This window comes from Rhipicephalus microplus, chromosome X, assembly GCF_043290135.1.
Source record: "Rhipicephalus microplus isolate Deutch F79 chromosome X, USDA_Rmic, whole genome shotgun sequence".
Taxonomy (NCBI): Eukaryota; Metazoa; Arthropoda; class Arachnida; order Ixodida; family Ixodidae; genus Rhipicephalus; species Rhipicephalus microplus.
This window is the reverse complement of record NC_134710.1, coordinates 9467931-9489639: the sequence shown is the minus strand read 5'-3', so window position 1 is coordinate 9489639 and position 21709 is coordinate 9467931. Positions and strand designations below refer to the sequence as shown.

The 21709-nt window shown below is 42.8% G+C and overlaps 2 protein-coding genes across 4 annotated transcripts in view; one reads left to right on the top strand and one right to left on the bottom strand.

Moving 5' to 3' along the window:
• The window catches only part of LOC142777423 (protein argonaute-4-like), a 40831-nt gene extending 30677 nt beyond the window's left edge, over positions 1-10154 (bottom strand). The window contains exon 1 of the mRNA XM_075881794.1: positions 5582-10154. Within this exon, the coding sequence (XP_075737909.1) occupies positions 5582-5615 (34 nt within the window). The 5' untranslated portion in view covers positions 5616-10154. The remainder of the gene's footprint in view (positions 1-5581) is intronic.
• LOC142777422 (uncharacterized) overlaps positions 1-21709 on the top strand; it is a 139481-nt gene that overhangs the window by 53798 nt on the left and 63974 nt on the right. The gene's annotated exons all lie outside the window — the stretch shown is intronic.

Below are 21709 nucleotides of genomic sequence, written 5' to 3'. Positions count from 1 at the left end.
TCCGTTTATGCTCCCAATGCTCCTCGATTACACGCGATGCTGAGCAGGTTAATCCCGGCTGCGGCAAGAATGTACACGAAAGCTTCTCATCCGTTCCTCTGGCTTAGTGTCTTACGACCCCCGCGCATGTTTACTTTTCGGGATTCCCACAGGGCCCGAGCTATTTTTTTATCTATTTGTGCTGTGGTGTCACTAGCACTTGTTTGTGTTCCTCCAGCAGCTACACCACATCGTAATACCGCCATCCCCATTGCTTCACAATGGGATGGCAGCTCGGCCTTTCCTCTACAAGCATCTATTACTTATACCGGCGTCACTGGTCACGATCGAGACTAATTTCACTATCGCGATCGGCTGTGTTACGCAAGCTGCAGACAGGAGCCAGTGAGTGCTGGGAAATTTTATCCTGATCGAGTTCTATCACCATCAGCACTGCACAGTCGGCATTATATTGCTTTGCGGGCTCTGGAAGTAAAAAGACACCATAATTACGTTAATAACAGACAAAGATAGGTGACAGGGTCGGCTCCAGGATTTCTTTTTGGTTTGTAGGGTACCCTGGGTCGAGAAGTTTGCTTGCTCTTTGGGGGGGAGGGGCGAGAAGCCGGCAGAACTTTGGGAAGCCCCAGTCCTTCCTCTACCCCCCCCCCCCCCCCCCCGTCACCCCCGCTGGCACCGTCTTTGATAGGCAAACGTAACCGACAAATAATCGGTCATCAGTGCGGCCAGTGTCCTCTTCTTTGGGTAGTATAGGTAAAAAGGCTTCGGCTGAAGGGAGGGCGGAGAGACAAATCATTGATGGTGAAGAAATCGAAAGAGCAGCCTCCAATTCGCTACCTACGCAAGGGTCAAGAGAAAGGTTGAGGAAATATAGGTGGTGTTCGCGACTCTGCGAGAGTCGTCGTGTCCCGATCAACGAATTCATGCTCCCGAGTTTGCTTTAAAGGCCTATCTACACGCTATCCACGCAGCTGCCGCACCGCAAGTGTCGGGGACACCTGCCGCACGCACAAGCGGAGGGCGTCGCCGATACACTGTTCCGCCCACCACTTGGGTGCGTCAGGTGTCCCGCCACGTGCGGGCACAGCTAGGCCGCTCATGCAGCAGCCCCATTTGGATGACCTATATCATCAAAAATGATAATCGGGCAACATCTACAAGAGAGGATCGGAATCGCCTTCATGAAACTGACATCTGCTGTGTGGTGTACGAAAGAACCCGGGCAGTCTCAGTTGTAGTGACTGAGGACATTAAATGTCCAGGTCAGGTTCACTGAAGCATATGCATTGGAACATAGGCACGACCTGTGGTGTTCTTGCCATCTACCGCTACAGCGGGGACGACATGTAAATGCAGACGCGACATTGGTGATCTACGGGTTTTCCATACTGGGACTTATAAGTGAGCCGCGATAACTGTAAAATAAGTTATACAAGACTAGCGACGAACTCGGGAGACAGATTTTGGTATAACTGGATCTGGCTAACTAGGCCCCTTCTGGGCAGGGTTCGGCAGCTCGAGCCACTCACTCAGACTCGCACCCCGGAGGATATCGCCCAATGGGAGACCACCCCGGAAATGGGGTCGTCCTCATGGAACACGCTACGGCCAACGGGGAAGCGCCTCTATTGTCGAGTGGCACCCGAGGGTCAAGCACCGGGCGCCCGATAACGCAACGTGCGGCGCGGAAAACCGCATTACGATCGAGGATACGCCTTCACGGTCCAAGTTGCCTTCGTGCTGTCCATCGATTTTAAGCAAACATAGGCGAAAACGCCACACGCAGAATGGTAGCCTTCTGTCGATCCCCGGCAAGCTGGGAAGCCTCCACCACTCCCGGCCGATCAAAGCGAGTGACTCAGTCCCTGTCCTAACCACGCCCTTCCAGAACCTATCGCGAGTCTTTCTAGCGACGATACACGACCGTCGCGTTTTCCCTCAACTCGATGATGCACATATTTCCAATGCCCTCACTCGCACACAAACGTACGACGCTCGGGAGCGTTGTGCAGACGTCATGGCGAGGGCGAAAAATTCACGTGAGCGTGATAATCTAAGCCGCCTTTTGTCACAGCGCAACAGTGCATACGCCGCTCTTCTCTATCGGAAATACAGAGAAATGTCTTGACCTCGTAAACATTAGTACTAGTAACCCCGACTGTCCCAGACACCACTAACAGTTGCGGATCGCCATCGAACAAAAAGAGCTTACCTCTGCCATGTGCACGAGGCTGTCTCTGAAGCAGTACGGCCTCCATCGGGATCAAAGACCGTGTTTGCGACGCCAATTTACGACGAAAAGGAGGGGGACAACTGCCTTCGGGACCGCTCGGTGGGTGGGGGCGGCTGCCGGTGGAGTGTAGCGTGCCAGCGAGGGACCTGCTGGCACCGGTTGCGAACGAGCTCCTTCTGGACTGGGCTGAGGCTCAAGCCACGCACTTATGCTCGCAACCCAGGGGTGGGGTTGGGGGCGATCGACCAATGGGAAAACGCCAAGGGATAAGCGTGCTTTTGGGGCAGACGCTACAGCCAATGGGAAAGCGGCTCCATTGTTCAGTGGCACTCGTGAGGCGTAGCCACGCACCGCGCGCTCGATCACACAAGGCACCGCAGAGCGCCACGAGAGCACGGATGGTCACGTGGTGATGATGATGATTATTATTCCACAGCCATGGCTCGTACCCACTGAGGGGGATCGGCCAAGAATCGATGACTTAAGTAAGATTTTTTTAATATTAAAACCACCCACCAGAAAAAAAGAAAGAAAAAAAGAAAAGACACCCTAGGCAGAATGAAAGGAGTGCAATAGTTGTTTGTCACTCTTTCCGATAAGACATTTATTCATTACCTTGAATAGGAATCAGCATGGTTAAACAGTGCTCTTGTGTATGTTGAATTTTTTTGCACGAATAATAATCACGCAATTAAAAGCTTAATTCTTTTACTTTCATTAAGGTACATGCAAACTGTATAGAAAACGTTCTCGTGGCTGAAGCCCAGAACGCAAGCACCAAAGGAAAGTATTTTTTCTATAGTCAAATTCAGCCCCAGGCTAGCGAATAGGAGGTCACGTGGATGGAGGGTTCTTCGTTGTCATCGTTGCATGCATTTAGTTGGGTAAAACTACAACGTAAACTTTTCGTATAGTTATCAAAAAAAGTCCTTGACTACAAGGCCATTCCCCTGCACTGCGTATGAGCCATGGCCACTGAACCACCTCCGAGAACCAATGACTGTGAACACAGTGAACCATTATCACTGAATCAAATACAGACAGACAGACGGACACACAGACAGACCGACAGATGGGCGGGTGGACAGACAGACAGACAGACAGATTGGCGGGCGGACAGACAGACAGTTGAACACCACATATCGATCAATCAAACAGACAGATAGACGGGCGGAGGATTCACGGTTTACCGATAAAATGGTCCGAAGCTTCGCCCCACTCATCATCATTCACTCCGTGGATATGCTGTAATTTCTAAGAAGACGCCTTCATCTGGCACCAGATGCAAAGCGGCTGGCATACAAAATGCTCGTTATACTATGCGTTGAAGTACGCATATATTGTTTGCTTTTCGTATGCAAAGGAACTCATCGCAAGGATTGAAGAGGTGCAGAGAAAGGCAGCGAGGTTTCTTTAATAAATACAAGATAATGAATTCTCTCTCTGAGTTACTAAATAGAGCTCATGTATTAACACTGCAAGCAAGACTAACATTTTTTGTTTCAATCAATTCGTGGTAACAAGCATCGACACGTCAAAGCTAATTTCTTTCAGTCGTGCTATAGCTTGACACGATACAGGCCCTCACAAAAACTAATTGAACACTTTTGTAATTCAAATTGATTCTCACTTCCCCCAAAACATAAGAGAACGGAACCATCTGAGTCATCCATGGTTATTATACATCGTCTATACATAATAGAATCATATGTACATGCTAAGGAGTTTCTGTGAAATCAATTGTTTTCTTTTCTGTCTTTTTTTGTATCTTATTTATTAATTTCCTTACAACTTGCATTATGTATGCCCTCCCTGCAAATATGTCCGCTAGAGAGATCGGCAGTATTGATAAATAAATAAATAAACAAAATCGCACAACACCAAGCGCTACAAACAGTGTCGTGACTAAAATCACGTAACAGCACGGGCAACAACTAATCCCGAGACAAATATCACGTAACATTACACGCAACTATAGTCCCGTTACCAATTTAACACCACGCGCAATCAGTGAAGCAGCTAAAACAATTATTACTACACAGCAACTAGTGCCGGGCCGTGACTGAAGTCACGTTACACTACAAACAAGAACTATAGTCCTGTTATTAAAAACGCGCAACGCCAAGCGCAACAAGTGGTCTGGTCTCGTGACTGAAATCACGCCTAACACTATACGCAACTACTCCCGTAATCGAGTTAACACCGCGTGTAACTAGTTGCGTGACAAACCGCCTATAACATGACGCGCAAGAACTACAGTATACCGTGACAAAAATAACCAACTCATCAGGCTCCAGTAATCAACTAACCCACCAGCAGGTCTGGTAACACGTACTAACTAGTAAGGTGGGAAACTGGCGCAACTATGCTAATAAAGGATCGATATACCTCAAGTCCCGTCTGAACAGGCAAAACTCAGAACACGTTTACCTTGCAACGCTTGCACGGAAAGCGGGAAACTAAACAAAGAAAATAACGAGAAAGCTATAGAACCTGACGTCAAACGATTAAACCTAAACGGCAGCAGAACAGCCTACGAGTCAATCATGCTTAATCATATCAACGAAGGACTAAATCCCTAACCAGCAAGCGCCGCCTGGTTCGCATAATTATATGAATGACGCGCCTCCTCATCGAAAACCAGCGAGACTCCCTGAACCAGGGTAAATCAGCGAAACTCCGCAAGTAAAACAACGAACTAAAAAAAATAACGATTGATCATATCGTGGTTTTCGAGACGTAAATCCTCAACAATTAAAAGCGATTAGCATAGATCGAGAACACGACACTGTTTGTGACAGCTCTGCAGCGCAAAATGGAACGGCTATAAAGCCACGCGCGGCGAAAGAAAAAGAAGACGCTGTGTGCGTTTCATTCCTTTAAAAAACAAACACTCGGGCTACCGCCTTCTTTCTTGCGGAGTGTCGGTCGCGTATGGTAATTGAGTTCTGAAAAGAAAAGCAGTCAGTGGAGTTCTCTGAACAGAACACGAATCGAAAGCGAGAGCGAAAGTGTTACAGCACGTTACCTGGGCTTTGCCTTCGAAGAAGAACAGGTTCCAAGGGACGCTACGCTTTGCAAATTTTTTCCGCGGGATTTCAGATAAAGAGTTGAAAAGGTGGCGTCGTTCGAACACGGACGCGAGTGAAGTCGATGCATCAAAACAGCATTTTCGGGCTCTCGACTTCTCTCTCGTGTTCGCATGCCCCGTCCTAAACATGAATGCCCACTAGCTAGACCAACTCTTATGCGAAAGACAGAAAGCCCTCGCGAAAGAGATAGCGCGGGGAACTTGTAAGTAAACACGGGAAAGATAGCGCGTAAAAGGAGAAAATGTACGACACTCACTGCGGGGTCGCATCACGGCAACTTTCCTTGTCATGCTGTTCGTCTTCCTAGACTTGTAGTGCGAATGTACCACGGCTCGGGCTACGCTGTCCGAGAAAACGTGAGCCGGTGCTTTTCGTCGTCGTCTGTGCGTGTGCACTTGGCGATGGCAGAAGATCGAGGGGCCACTCCAATCCCACAGGTGTAGTTAGGGTAGACCTGCCGACACGCCGGAGCCCACTAACGACAAGACCGCCCGGTAACAACAGCGAGCCGCAAACTAGACGTTGCCAGCTCCGACACCCTTTTTTTGTCCTGCTAACGTCTGCTGGCTTTGTTCGTGGAGCTCGTTAATTGGTTCGGCACTGATCACGTGACCACAAGGTGCAAGCCTCATTGGCTTGCCATCAACCAAGGGGTACGCGTGCGCTTTCGTGTGTGTGCGTGGGAAGGGGGGGGGCGTGTCGGCATGGAACTGCGCGAGGAACCGAAACTAGCAGTGTCGCCATGTTGGCGCACGAGGTGTTGGAAAATGTCGATGCTAATAAAAATCCTTAAATTCGGGGCTTTAAGAACACTCCATGTTGCGAGCATTTCTTGACGCTCCGAGATTCTATCCTGCGAATTATTTATCCAATGACAAAAAGAGATCTGGTTGAAAAGGTCTTAGACTAGTTCCATTGAAAAACTTCCATAGCTGGTGGCAAGCCACAGTCTAGCACACTTTTACCTAAAATATTTTCTTTTCCACATCCCATTCTTGCTTTTGTGGTTTGCTTTTGACAGCGTTAAAGATCTCTAAGGCTACGCTTATGATATGTGCATGCGTTGAAAAAATTGTAGTTTCGGAGCCCAGGAACATTAAGTATCACTGTTCTTAATAGAGGAGAGATACAAGGAACATCGTATTCAGTAAGGCTAATGACTAATTTCGAACAAGGTTTTTGGAATTTGGGCACCTACCCAGTCCGTTGGATTGGCCAAAGGTCGAGGGGATCATACCTTAGTACCTTCTTTTTTCTTCTCTGTATGCACTGCGAATTATTTATCCAATGACAAAAAGAGATCTGGTTGAAAAGGTCTTTGACTAGTTCCATTGAAAAAATTCCATAGATGGTGGAAAGCCACAGTCTAGCGCACTTTTACCTAAAATATTTTCTTTTCCACAACCCACTCTTGCTTTTGCGGTTTGCTTTTGACAGCGGTAAAGATCTCTCAGGCTACGCTTATGATGCGTGCATGCGTTGAAAAATATGGTAGTTTGGGAGCCAAGGAACATCAAGTATCACTGTTCTTAATAGTGGAGAGATACAAGGAACATCGTATTCAGTAAGGCTAATGACTAATTTCGAACAAGGTTTTTGGATTTCGGGCACCTACCCACTCCGTTGGATAGGCCAAAGGTCGAGGGGAGCATACCTTAGTACCTTCTTTGTTCTTCTCTGAATGCACTGCGAATTATTTATCCAATGACAAAAAGAGATCTGGTTGAAAAGGTCTTAGACTAGTTCCATTGAAAAACTTCCATAGATGGTGGCAAGCCACAGTCTAGCGCACTTTTACGTAAATTTTTTTTCTTTTCCACATCCCATTCTTGCTTTTGTGGTTTGCTTTTGACAGCGGTAAAGATCTCTAAGGCTACGCTTATGATATGTGCATGCGTTGAAAAAATTGTAGTTTCGGAGCCCAGGAACATTAAGTATCACTGTTTTAATAGAGCAGAGATACAAGAAACATCGTATTCAGTAAGGCTAATGACTAATTTCGAACAAGGTTTTTGGAATTTGGGCTCCTACCCACTCCGTTGGAAATGCCAAAGGTCGAGGGGATCATACCTTAGTACCTTCTTTTTTCTTCTCTGTATGCACTGCAAAATATTTATCCAATGACAAAAAGAGATCTGGTTGAAAAGGTCTTTGACTAGTTCCATTGAAAAAATTCCATAGATGGTGGCGAGCCTCAGTCTAGCGCACTTTTACCTAAAATATTTTCTTTTCCACAACCCACTCTTGCTTTTGCGGTTTGCTTTAGACAGTGGTAAAGATCTCTAAGGCTACGCTTATGATGCGTGCATGCGTTGAAAAATATGGTAGTTTGGGAGCCAAGGAACATCAAGTATCACTGTTCTTAATAGTGGAGAGATACAAGGAACATCTTATTCGGTTAGGCTAATGACTAATTTCGAACGAGGTTTTTGGAATTTGGGCAACTACCCACTCTGTTGGATAGGCCAATGGTCAAAGGGATCGTACCTTAGTACCTTCTTTTTTCTTCTCTCTATGCACTGCGAAATATTTATCCAATGACAAAAAGAGATCTGGTTGAAAAGGTCTTTGACTACTTCCATTGAAAAAATTCCATAGATGGTGGCAATCCAGAGTCTAGCGCTCTTTTACCTAAAATATTTTCTTTTCCACATCCCACTCTTGCTTTTGCGGTTTGCTTTTGACAGCGGTAAAGATCTCTAAGGCTACGCTTATGATGCGTGGTGCGTTGAAAAAATTGTAGTTTTGGAGCCCAGGAACATTAGGTATCACTGTTCTTAATAGAGGAGAGATAGAAGATACATCCTGTTCGGTAAGGCTAATGACTGGTTTCGAACAAGGTTTTTGGATTTCAGGCACCTACCCACTCCGTTGGATAGGCCAAAGGTCGAGGGGAGCATACCTTAGTACCTTCTTTGTTCTTCTCTGAATGCACTGCGAATTATTTATCCTATGACAAAAAGAGATCTGGTTGAAAAGGTCTTAGACTAGTTCCATTGAAAAACTTCCATAGATGGTGGCAAGCCACAGTCTAGCGCACTTTTACGTAAAATATTTTCTTTTCCACATCCCATTCTTGCTTTTGTGGTTTGCTTTTGACAGCGGTAAAGATCTCCAAGGCTACGCTTATGATATGTGCATGCGTTGAAAAAATTGTAGTTTCGGAGCCCAGGAACATTAAGTATCACTGTTCTTAATAGAGGAGAGATACAAGAAACATCGTATTCAGTAAGGCTAATGACTAATTTCGAACAAGGTTTTTGGATTTCGGGCACCTACCCACTCCGTTGGATAGGCCAAAGGTCGAGGGGAGCATACCTTAGTACCTTCTTTGTTCTTCTCTGAATGCACTGCGAATTATTTATCCAATGCCACAAGGGATCTGGTTGAAAAGGTCTTAGACTAGTTCCATTGAAAAACTTCCATAAATGGTGGCAAGCCACAGTCTAGCGCACTTTTACGTAAAATATTTTCTTTTCCACATCCCACTCTTGCTTTTGCGGTTTGCTTTTGACAGCGGTAAAGATCTCTAAGGCTACGCTTATGATGCGTGCATGCGTTGAAAAATATGGTAGTTTGGGAGCCAAGGAACATCAAGTATCACTGTTCTTAATAGTGGAGAGATACAAGGAATATCGTATTCGGTAAAGCTAATGACTAATTTCGAACAAGGTTTTTGGAATTTGGGCAACTACCCACTCTGTTGGATAGGCCAATGGTCAAAGGGATCATACCTTAGTACCTTCTTTTTTCTTCTCTCTATGCACTGCGAAATATTTATCCAATGACAAAAAGAGATCTGGTTGAAAAGGTCTTTGACTACTTCCATTGAAAAAATTCCATAGATGGTGGCAATCCAGAGTCTAGCGCACTTTTACCTAAAATTTTTCCTTTTCCACATCCCACTCTTGCTTTTGCGGTTTGCTTTTGACAGCGGTAAAGATCTCTAAGGCTACGCTTATGATGCGTGGTGCGTTGAAAAAATTGTAGTTTCGGAGCCCAGGAACATTAAGTATCACTGTTCTTTATAGAGGAGAGATAGAAGATACATCCTGTTCGGTTAGGCTAATGACTGGTTTCGAACAAGGTTTTTGGATTTCGGGCACCTACCCACTCCGTTGGATAGGTCAAAGGTCGAGGGGAGCATACCTTAGTACCTTCTTTGTTCTTCTCTGAATGCACTGCGAATTATTTATCCTATGACAAAAAGAGATCTGGTTGAAAAGGTCTTAGACTAGTTCCATTGAAAAACTTCCATAGATGGTGGCAAGCCACAGTCTAGCGCACTTTTACCAAAAATATTTTCTTTTCCACAACCCACTCTTGCTTTTGAGGCTTGCTTTTGACAGCGGTAAAGATCTCTAAGGCTACGCTTATGATGTGATCATGCGTTGAAAAATTTGTAGTTTCACAGCCCAGGAACATTAAGTATCACTGTTCTTAATAGAGGAGAGATACAAGGAATATCGTATTCGGTAAAGCTAATGACTAATTTCGAACAAGGTTTTTGGAATTTGGGCAACTACCCACTCTGTTGGATAGGCCAATGGTCAAAGGGATCATACCTTAGTACCTTCTTTTTTCTTCTCTCTATGCACTGCGAAATATTTATCCAATGACAAAAAGAGATCTGGTTGAATAGGTCTTTGACTACTTCCATTGAAAAAATTCCATAGATGGTGGCAATCCAGAGTCTAGCGCTCTTTTACCTAAAATATTTTCTTTTCCACATCCCACTCTTGCTTTTGCGGTTTGCTTTTGACAGCGGTAAAGATCTCTAAGGCTACGCTTATGATGCGTGGTGCGTTGAAAAAATTGTAGTTTTGGAGCCCAGGAACATTAAGTATCACTGTTCTTAATAGAGGAGAGATACAAGAAACATCGTATTCAGTAAGGCTAATGACTAATTTCGAACAAGGTTTTTGGATTTCGGGCACCTACCCACTCCGTTGGATAGGCCAAAGGTCGAGGGGAGCATACCTTAGTACCTTCTTTGTTCTTCTCTGAATGCACTGCGAATTATTTATCCAATGCCACAAGGGATCTGGTTGAAAAGGTCTTAGACTAGTTCCATTGAAAAACTTCCATAAATGGTGGCAAGCCACAGTCTAGCGCACTTTTACGTAAAATATTTTCTTTTCCACATCCCACTCTTGCTTTTGCGGTTTGCTTTTGACAGCGGTAAAGATCTCTAAGGCTACGCTTATGATGCGTGCATGCGTTGAAAAATATGGTAGTTTGGGAGCCAAGGAACATCAAGTATCACTGTTCTTAATAGTGGAGAGATACAAGGAACATCGTATTCAGTAAGGCTAATGACTGATTTCGAACAAGGTTTTTGGATTTCGGGCACCTACCCACTCCGTTGGATAGGCCAAAGGTCGAGGGGAGCATACCTTAGTACCTTCTTTGTTCTTCTCTAAATGCACTGCGAATTATTTATCCAATGACAAAAACAGATCTGGTTGAAAAGGTCTTAGACTAGTTCCATTGAAAAACTTCCATAGATGGTGGCAAGCCACAGTCTAGCGCACTTTTACGTAAATTTTTTTCTTTTCCACATCCCATTCTTGCTTTTGTGGTTTGCTTTTGACAGCGGTAAAGATCTCCAAGGCTACGCTTATGATATGTGCATGCGTTGAAAAAATTGTAGTTTCGGAGCCCAGGAACATTAAGTATCACTGTTCTTAATAGAGGAGAGATACAAGAAACATCGTATTCAGTAAGGCTAATGACTAATTTCGAACAAGGTTTTTGGATTTCGGGCACCTACCCACTCCGTTGGATAGGCCAAAGGTCGAGGGGAGCATACCTTAGTACCTTCTTTGTTCTTCTCTGAATGCACTGCGAATTATTTATCCAATGCCAAAAGGGATCTGGTTGAAAAGGTCTTAGACTAGTTCCATTGAAAAACTTCCATAAATGGTGGCAAGCCACAGTCTAGCGCACTTTTACGTAAAATATTTTCTTTTCCACATCCCACTCTTGCTTTTGCGGTTTGCTTTTGACAGCGGTAAAGATCTCTAAGGCTACGCTTATGATGCGTGCATGCGTTGAAAAATATGGTAGTTTGGGAGCCAAGGAACATCAAGTATCACTGTTCTTAATAGTGGAGAGATACAAGGAATATCGTATTCGGTAAAGCTAATGACTAATTTCGAACAAGGTTTTTGGAATTTGGGCAACTACCCACTCTGTTGGATAGGCCAATGGTCAAAGGGATCATACCTTAGTACCTTCTTTTTTCTTCTCTCTATGCACTGCGAAATATTTATCCAATGACAAAAAGAGATCTGGTTGGAAAGGTCTTTGACTACTTCCATTGAAAAAATTCCACGGATGGTGGCAATCCAGAGTCTAGCGCACTTTTACCTAAAATTTTTTCTTTTCCACATCCCACTCTTGCTTTTGCGGTTTGCTTTTGACAGCGGTAAATATCTCTAAGGCTACGCTTATGATGCGTGGTGCGTTGAAAAAATTGTAGTTTCGGAGCCCAGGAACATTAAGTATCACTGTTCTTAATAGAGGAGAGATAGAAGATACATCCTGTTCGGTTAGGCTAATGACTGGTTTCGAACAAGGTTTTTGGATTTCGGGCACCTACCCACTCCGTTGGATAGGCCAAAGGTCGAGGGGAGCATACCTTAGTACCTTCTTTGTTCTTCTCTGAATGCACTGCGAATTATTTATCCTATGACAAAAAGAGATCTGGTTGAAAAGGTCTTAGACTAGTTCCATTGAAAAACTTCCATAGATGGTGGCAAGCCACAGTCTAGCGCACTTTTACCAAAAATATTTTCTTTTCCACAACCCACTCTTGCTTTTGAGGCTTGCTTTTGACAGCGGTAAAGATCTCTAAGGCTACGCTTATGATGTGATCATGCGTTGAAAAATTTGTAGTTTCACAGCCCAGGAACATTAAGTATCACTGTTCTTAATAGAGGAGAGATACAAGGAATATCGTATTCGGTAAAGCTAATGACTAATTTCGAACAAGGTTTTTGGAATTTGGGCAACTACCCACTCTGTTGGATAGGCCAATGGTCAAAGGGATCATACCTTAGTACCTTCTTTTTTCTTCTCTCTATGCACTGCGAAATATTTATCCAATGACAAAAAGAGATCTGGTTGAATAGGTCTTTGACTACTTCCATTGAAAAAATTCCATAGATGGTGGCAATCCAGAGTCTAGCGCTCTTTTACCTAAAATATTTTCTTTTCCACATCCCACTCTTGCTTTTGCGGTTTGCTTTTGACAGCGGTAAAGATCTCTAAGGCTACGCTTATGATGCGTGGTGCGTTGAAAAAATTGTAGTTTTGGAGCCCAGGAACATTAAGTATCACTGTTCTTAATAGAGGAGAGATAGAAGATACATCCTGTTCGGTAAGGCTAATGACTGGTTTCGAACAAGGTTTTTGGATTTCAGGCACCTACCCACTCCGTTGGATAGGCCAAAGGTCGAGGGGAGCATACCTTAGTACCTTCTTTGTTCTTCTCTGAATGCACTGCGAATTATTTATCCTATGACAAAAAGAGATCTGGTTGAAAAGGTCTTAGACTAGTTCCATTGAAAAACTTCCATAGATGGTGGCAAGCCACAGTCTAGCGCACTTTTACGTAAAATATTTTCTTTTCCACATCCCATTCTTGCTTTTGTGGTTTGCTTTTGACAGCGGTAAAGATCTCCAAGGCTACGCTTATGATATGTGCATGCGTTGAAAAAATTGTAGCTTCGGAGCCCAGGAACATTAAGTATCACTGTTCTTAATAGAGGAGAGATACAAGAAACATCGTATTCAGTAAGGCTAATGACTAATTTCGAACAAGGTTTTTGGATTTCGGGCACCTACCCACTCCGTTGGATAGGCCAAAGGTCGAGGGGAGCATACCTTAGTACCTTCTTTGTTCTTCTCTAAATGCACTGCGAATTATTTACCCAATGACAAAAAGAGATCTGGTTGAAAAGGTCTTAGACTAGTTCCATTGAAAAACTTCCATAGATGGTGGCAAGCCACAGTCTAGCGCACTTTTACGTAAATTTTTTTCTTTTCCACATCCCATTCTTGCTTTTGTGGTTTGCTTTTGACAGCGGTAAAGATCTCTAAGGCTACGCTTATGATATGTGCATGCGTTGAAAAAATTGTAGTTTCGGAGCCCAGGAACATTAAGTATCACTGTTTTTAATGGAGGAGAGATACAAGAAACATCGTATTCAGTAAGGCTAATGACTAATTTCGAACAAGGTTTTTGGAATTTGGGCTCCTACCCACTCCGTTGGAAATGCCAAAGGTCGAGGGGATTATACCTTAGTACCTTCTTTTTTCTTCTCTGTATGCACTGCAAAATATTTATCCAATGACAAAAAGAGATCTGGTTGAAAAGGTCTTTGACTAGTTCCATTGAAAAAATTCCATAGATGGTGGCGAGCCTCAGTCTAGCGCACTTTTACCTAAAATATTTTCTTTTCCACAACCCACTCTTGCTTTTGCGGTTTGCTTTAGACAGTGGTAAAGATCTCTAAGGCTACGCTTATGATGCGTGCATGCGTTGAAAAATATGGTAGTTTGGGAGCCAAGGAACATCAAGTATCACTGTTCTTAATAGTGGAGAGATACAAGGAACATCTTATTCGGTTAGGCTAATGACTAACTTCAAACAAGGTTTTTAAAATTTGGGCACTGACCCACTCCGTTGGATAGGCCAAAGTTCGGGGGGGATCATACCTTGGTACCTTCTTTTTTCTTCTCTGTATGCACTGCGAATTATTTATCCAATGAAAAAAAGACATCTGGTTAAAAAGGTCTTTGACTATTTCCATTGAAAAACTTCCATAGATGGTGGCGAGCCACAGTCTAGCGAACTTTTACCAAAAATATTTTCTTTTCCACAACCCACTCTTGCTTTTGAGGCTTGCTTTTGACAGCAGTAAAGATCTCTAAGGCTACGTTTATGATGTGATCATGCGTTGAAAACTTTGTAGTTTCACAGCCCAGGAACATTAAGTATCACTGTTCTTAATAGAGGAGAGATACAAGGAATATTGTATTCGGTAAAGCTAATGACTAATTTCGAACAAGGTTTTTGGAATTTGGGCAACTACCCACTCTGTTGGATAGGCCAATGGTCAAAGGGATCATACCTTAGTACCTTCTTTTTTCTTCTCTCTATGCACTGCGAAATATTTATCCAATGACAAAAAGAGATCTGGTTGAAAAGGTCTTTGACTACTTCCATTGAGAAAATTCCATAGATGGTGGCAATCCAGAGTCTAGCGCTCTTTTACCTAAAATATTTTCTTTTCCACATCCCACTCTTGCTTTTGCGGTTTGCTTTTGACAGCGGTAAAGATCTCTAAGGCTACGCTTATGATGCGTGGTGCGTTGAAAAAATTGTAGTTTTGGAGCCCAGGAACATTAAGTATCACTGTTCTTAACAGAGGAGAGATAGAAGATACATCCTGTTCGGTAAGGCTAATGACTGGTTTCGAACAAGGTTTTTGGATTTCAGGCACCTACCCACTCCGTTGGATAGGCCAAAGGTCGAGGGGAGCATACCTTAGTACCTTCTTTGTTCTTCTCTGAATGCACTGCGAATTATTTATCCAATGACAAAAAGAGATCTGGTTGAAAAGGTCTTAGACTAGTTCCATTGAAAAACTTCCATAGATGGTGGCAAGCCACAGTCTAGCGCACTTTTACGTAAATTTTTTTTCTTTTCCACATCCCATTCTTGCTTTTGTGGTTTGCTTTTGACAGCGGTAAAGATCTCTAAGGCTACGCTTATGATATGTGCATGCGTTGAAAAAATTGTAGTTTCGGAGCCCAGGAACATTAAGTATCACTGTTTTTAATAGAGCAGAGATACAAGAAACATCGTATTCAGTAAGGCTAATGACTAATTTCGAACAAGGTTTTTGGAATTTGGGCTCCTACCCACTCCGTTGGAAATGCCAAAGGTCGAGGGGATCATACCTTAGTACCTTCTTTTTTCTTCTCTGTATGCACTGCAAAATATTTATCCAATGACAAAAAGAGATCTGGTTGAAAAGGTCTTTGACTAGTTCCATTGAAAAAATTCCATAGATGGTGGCGAGCCTCAGTCTAGCGCACTTTTACCTAAAATATTTTCTTTTCCACAACCCACTCTTGCTTTTGCGGTTTGCTTTAGACAGTGGTAAAGATCTCTAAGGCTACGCTTATGATGCGTGCATGCGTTGAAAAATATGGTAGTTTGGGAGCCAAGGAACATCAAGTATCACTGTTCTTAATAGTGGAGAGATACAAGGAACATCTTATTCGGTTAGGCTAATGACTAATTTCGAACAAGGTTTTTGGAATTTGGGCAACTACCCACTCTGTTGGATAGGCCAATGGTCAAAGAGATCGTACCTTAGTACCTTCTTTTTTCTTCTCTCTATGCACTGCGAAATATTTATCCAATGACAAAAAGAGATCTGGTTGAAAAGGTCTTTGACTACTTCCATTGAAAAAATTCCATAGATGGTGGCAATCCAGAGTCTAGCGCTCTTTTACCTAAAATATTTTCTTTTCCACATCCCACTCTTGCTTTTGCGGTTTGCTTTTGACAGCGGTAAAGATCTCTAAGGCTACGCTTATGATGCGTGGTGCGTTGAAAAAATTGTAGTTTTGGAGCCCAGGAACATTAGGTATCACTGTTCTTAATAGAGGAGAGATAGAAGATACATCCTGTTCGGTAAGGCTAATGACTGGTTTCGAACAAGGTTTTTGGATTTCAGGCACCTACCCACTCCGTTGGATAGGCCAAAGGTCGAGGGGAGCATACCTTAGTACCTTCTTTGTTCTTCTCTGAATGCACTGCGAATTATTTATCCTATGACAAAAAGAGATCTGGTTGAAAAGGTCTTAGACTAGTTCCATTGAAAAACTTCCAAAGATGGTGGCAAGCCACAGTCTAGCGCACTTTTACGTAAAATATTTTCTTTTCCACATCCCATTCTTGCTTTTGTGGTTTGCTTTTGACAGCGGTAAAGATCTCCAAGGCTACTCTTATGATATGTGCATGCGTTGAAAAAATTGTAGTTTCGGAGCCCAGGAACATTAAGTATCACTGTTCTTAATAGAGGAGAGATACAAGAAACATCGTATTCAGTAAGGCTAATGACTAATTTCGAACAAGGTTTTTGGAATTCGGGCACCTACCCACTCCGTTGGATAGGCCAAAGGTCGAGGGGAGCATACCTTAGTACCTTCTTTGTTCTTCTCTGAATGCACTGCGAATTATTTATCCAATGCCACAAGGGATCTGGTTGAAAAGGTCTTAGACTAGTTCCATTGAAAAACTTCCATAAATGGTGGCAAGCCACAGTCTAGCGCACTTTTACGTAAAATATTTTCTTTTCCACATCCCACTCTTGCTTTTGCGGTTTGCTTTTGACAGCGGTAAAGATCTCTAAGGCTACGCTTATGATGCGTGCATGCGTTGAAAAATATGGTAGTTTGGGAGCCAAGGAACATCAAGTATCACTGTTCTTAATAGTGGAGAGATACAAGGAATATCGTATTCGGTAAAGCTAATGACTAATTTCGAACAAGGTTTTTGGAATTTGGGCAACTACCCACTCTGTTGGATAGGCCAATGGTCAAAGGGATCATACCTTAGTACCTTCTTTTTTCTTCTCTCTATGCACTGCGAAATATTTATCCAATGACAAAAAGAGATCTGGTTGAAAAGGTCTTTGACTACTTCCATTGAAAAAATTCCATAGATGGTGGCAATCCAGAGTCTAGCGCACTTTTACCTAAAATTTTTCCTTTTCCACGTCCCTCTCTTGCTTTTGCGGTTTGCTTTTGACAGCGGTTAAGATCTCTAAGGCTACGCTTATGATGCGTGGTGCGTTGAAAAAATTGTAGTTTCGGAGCCCAGGAACATTAAGTATCACTGTTCTTAATAGAGGAGAGATAGAAGATACATCCTGTTCGGTTAGGCTAATGACTGGTTTCGAACAAGGTTTTTGGATTTCGGGCACCTACCCACTCCGTTGGATAGGCCAAAGGTCGAGGGGAGCATACCTTAGTACCTTCTTTGTTCTTCTCTGAATGCACTGCGAATTATTTATCCTATGACAAAAAGAGATCTGGTTGAAAAGGTCTTAGACTAGTTCCATTGAAAAACTTCCATAGATGGTGGCAAGCCACAGTCTATCGCACTTTTACCAAAAATATTTTCTTTTCCACAACCCACTCTTGCTTTTGAGGCTTGCTTTTGACAGCGGTAAAGATCTCTAAGGCTACGCTTATGATGTGATCATGCGTTGAAAAATTTGTAGTTTCACAGCCCAGGAACATTAAGTATCACTGTTCTTAATAGAGGAGAGATACAAGGAATATCGTATTCGGTAAAGCTAATGACTAATTTCGAACAAGGTTTTTGGAATTTGGGCAACTACCCACTCTGTTGGATAGGCCAATGGTCAAAGGGATCATACCTTAGTACCTTCTTTTTTCTTCTCTCTATGCACTGCGAAATATTTATCCAATGACAAAAAGAGATCTGGTTGAATAGGTCTTTGACTACTTCCATTGAAAAAATTCCATAGATGGTGGCAATCCAGAGTCTAGCGCTCTTTTACCTAAAATATTTTCTTTTCCACATCCCACTCTTGCTTTTGCGGTTTGCTTTTGACAGCGGTAAAGATCTCTAAGGCTACGCTTATGATGCGTGGTGCGTTGAAAAAATTGTAGTTTTGGAGCCCAGGAACATTAAGTATCACTGTTCTTAATAGAGGAGAGATAGAAGATACATCCTGTTCGGTAAGGCTAATGACTGGTTTCGAACAAGGTTTTTGGATTTCAGGCACCTACCCACTCCGTTGGATAGGCCAAAGGTCGAGGGGAGCATACCTTAGTACCTTCTTTGTTCTTCTCTGAATGCACTGCGAATTATTTATCCTATGACAAAAAGAGATCTGGTTGAAAAGGTCTTAGACTAGTTCCATTGAAAAACTTCCATAGATGGTGGCAAGCCACAGTCTAGCGCACTTTTACGTAAAATATTTTCTTTTCCACATCCCATTCTTGCTTTTGTGGTTTGCTTTTGACAGCGGTAAAGATCTCCAAGGCTACGCTTATGATATGTGCATGCGTTGAAAAAATTGTAGCTTCGGAGCCCAGGAACATTAAGTATCACTGTTCTTAATAGAGGAGAGATACAAGAAACATCGTATTCAGTAAGGCTAATGACTAATTTCGAACAAGGTTTTTGGATTTCGGGCACCTACCCACTCCGTTGGATAGGCCAAAGGTCGAGGGGAGCATACCTTAGTAGCTTCTTTGTTCTTCTCTGAATGCACTGCGAAATATTTATCCAATGACAAAAAGAGATCTGGTTGAAAAGGTCTTAGACTAGTTCCATTGAAAAACTTCCATAAATGGTGGCAAGCCACAGTCTAGCGCACTTTTACGTAAAATATTTTCTTTTCCACATCCCACTCTTGCTTTTGCGGTTTGCTTTTGACAGCGGTAAAGATCTCTCAGGCTACGCTTATGATGCGTGCATGCGTTGAAAAATATGGTAGTTTGGGAGCCAAGGAACATCAAGTATCACTGTTCTTAATAGTGGAGAGATACAAGGAACATCGTATTCAGTAAGGCTAATGACTGATTTCGAACAAGGTTTTTGGATTTCGGGCACCTACCCACTCCGTTGGATAGGCCAAAGGTCGAGGGGAGCATACCTTAGTACCTTCTTTGTTCTTCTCTAAATGCACTGCGAATTATTTATCCAATGACAAAAACAGATCTGGTTGAAAAGGTCTTAGACTAGTTCCATTGAAAAACTTCCATAGATGGTGGCAAGCCACAGTCTAGCGCACTTTTACGTAAATTTTTTTCTTTTCCTCATCCCATTCTTGCTTTTGTGGTTTGCTTTTGACAGCGGTAAAGATCTCCAAGGCTACGCTTATGATATGTGCATGCGTTGAAAAAATTGTAGTTTCGGAGCCCAGGAACATTAAGTATCACTGTTCTTAATAGAGGAGAGATACAAGAAACATCGTATTCAGTAAGGCTAATGACTAATTTCGAACAAGGTTTTTGGATTTCGGGCACCTACCCACTCCGTTGGATAGGCCAAAGGTCGAGGGGAGCATACCTTAGTACCTTCTTTGTTCTTCTCTGAATCCACTGCGAATTATTTATCCAATGCCAAAAGGGATCTGGTTGAAAAGGTCTTAGACTAGTTCCATTGAAAAACTTCCATAAATGGTGGCAAGCCACAGTCTAGCGCACTTTTACGTAAAATATTTTCTTTTCCACATCCCACTCTTGCTTTTGCGGTTTGCTTTTGACAGCGGTAAAGATCTCTAAGGCTACGCTTATGATGCGTGCATGCGTTGAAAAATATGGTAGTTTGGGAGCCAAGGAACATCAAGTATCACTGTTCTTAATAGTGGAGAGATACAAGGAATATCGTATTCGGTAAAGCTAATGACTAATTTCGAACAAGGTTTTTGGAATTTGGGCAACTACCCACTCTGTTGGATAGGCCAATGGTCAAAGGGATCATACCTTAGTACCTTCTTTTTTCTTCTCTCTATGCACTGCGAAATATTTATCCAATGACAAAAAAAAGAGATCTGGTTGAAAAGGTCTTTGACTACTTCCATTGAAAAAATTCCACAGATGGTGGCAATCCAGAGTCTAGCGCACTTTTACCTAAAATTTTTTCTTTTCCACATCCCACTCTTGCTTTTGCGGTTTGCTTTTGACAGCGGTAAAGATCTCTAAGGCTACGCTTATGATGCGTGGTGCGTTGAAAAAATTGTAGTTTCGGAGCCCAGGAACATTAAGTATCACTGTTCTTAATAGAGGAGAGATACAAGATACATCCTGTTCGGTTAGGCTAATGACTGGTTTCGAACAAGGTTTTTGGATTTCGGGCACCTACCCACTCCGTTGGATAGGCCAAAGGTCGAGGGGAGCATACCTTAGTACCTTCTTTGTTCTTCTCTGAATGCGCTGCGAATTATTTATCCAATGACAAAAAGAGATCTGGTTGAAAAGGTCTTAGACTAGTTCCATTGAAAAACTTCCATAAATGGTGGCAAGCCACAGTCTAGCGCACTTTTACGTAAAATATTTTCTTTTCCACATCCCACTCTTGCTTTTGCGGTTTGCTTTTGACAGCGGTAAAGATCTCTCAGGCTACGCTTATGATGCGTGCATGCGTTCAAAAATATGGTAGTTTGGGAGCCAAGGAACATCAAGTATCACTGTTCTTAATAGTGGAGAGATACAAGGAACATCGCATTCAGTAAGGCTAATGACTGATTTCGAACAAGGTTTTTGGATTTCGGGCACCTACCCACTCCGTTGGATAGGCCAAAGGTCGAGGGGAGCATACCTTAGTACCTTCTTTGTTCTTCTCTAAATGCACTGCGAATTATTTACCCAATGACAAAAAGAGATCTGGTTGAAAAGGTCTTAGACTAGTTCCATTGAAAAACTTCCATAGATGGTGGCAAGCCACAGTCTAGCGCACTTTTACGTAATTTTTTTTCTTTTCCACATCCCATTCTTGCTTTTGTGGTTTGCTTTTGACAGCGGTAAAGATCTCTAAGGCTACGCTTATGATATGTGCATGCGTTGAAAAAATTGTAGTTTCGGAGCCCAGGAACATTAAGTATCACTGTTTTTAATGGAGGAGAGATACAAGAAACATCGTATTCAGTAAGGCTAATGACTAATTTCGAACAAGGTTTTTGGAATTTGGGCTCCTACCCACTCCGTTGGAAATGCCAAAGGTCGAGGGGATTTTACCTTAGTACCTTCTTTTTTCTTCTCTGTATGCACTGCAAAATATTTATCCAATGACAAAAAGAGATCTGGTTGAAAAGGTCTTTGACTAGTTCCATTGAAAAAATTCCATAGATGGTGGCGAGCCTCAGTCTAGCGCACTTTTACCTAAAATATTTTCTTTTCCACAACCCACTCTTGCTTTTGCGGTTTGCTTTAGACAGTGGTAAAGATCTCTAAGGCTACGCTTATGATGCGTGCATGCGTTGAAAAATATGGTAGTTTGGGAGCCAAGGAACATCAAGTATCACTGTTCTTAATAGTGGAGAGATACAAGGAACATCTTATTCGGTTAGGCTAATGACTAACTTCAAACAAGGTTTTTAAAATTTGGGCACTGACCCACTCCGTTGGATAGGCCAAAGTTCGGGGGGGATCATACCTTGGTACCTTCTTTTTTCTTCTCTGTATGCACTGCGAATTATTTATCCAATGAAAAAAAGACATCTGGTTAAAAAGGTCTTTGACTATTTCCATTGAAAAACTTCCATAGATGGTGGCAAGCCACAGTCTAGCGCACTTTTACCAAAAATATTTTCTTTTCCACAAC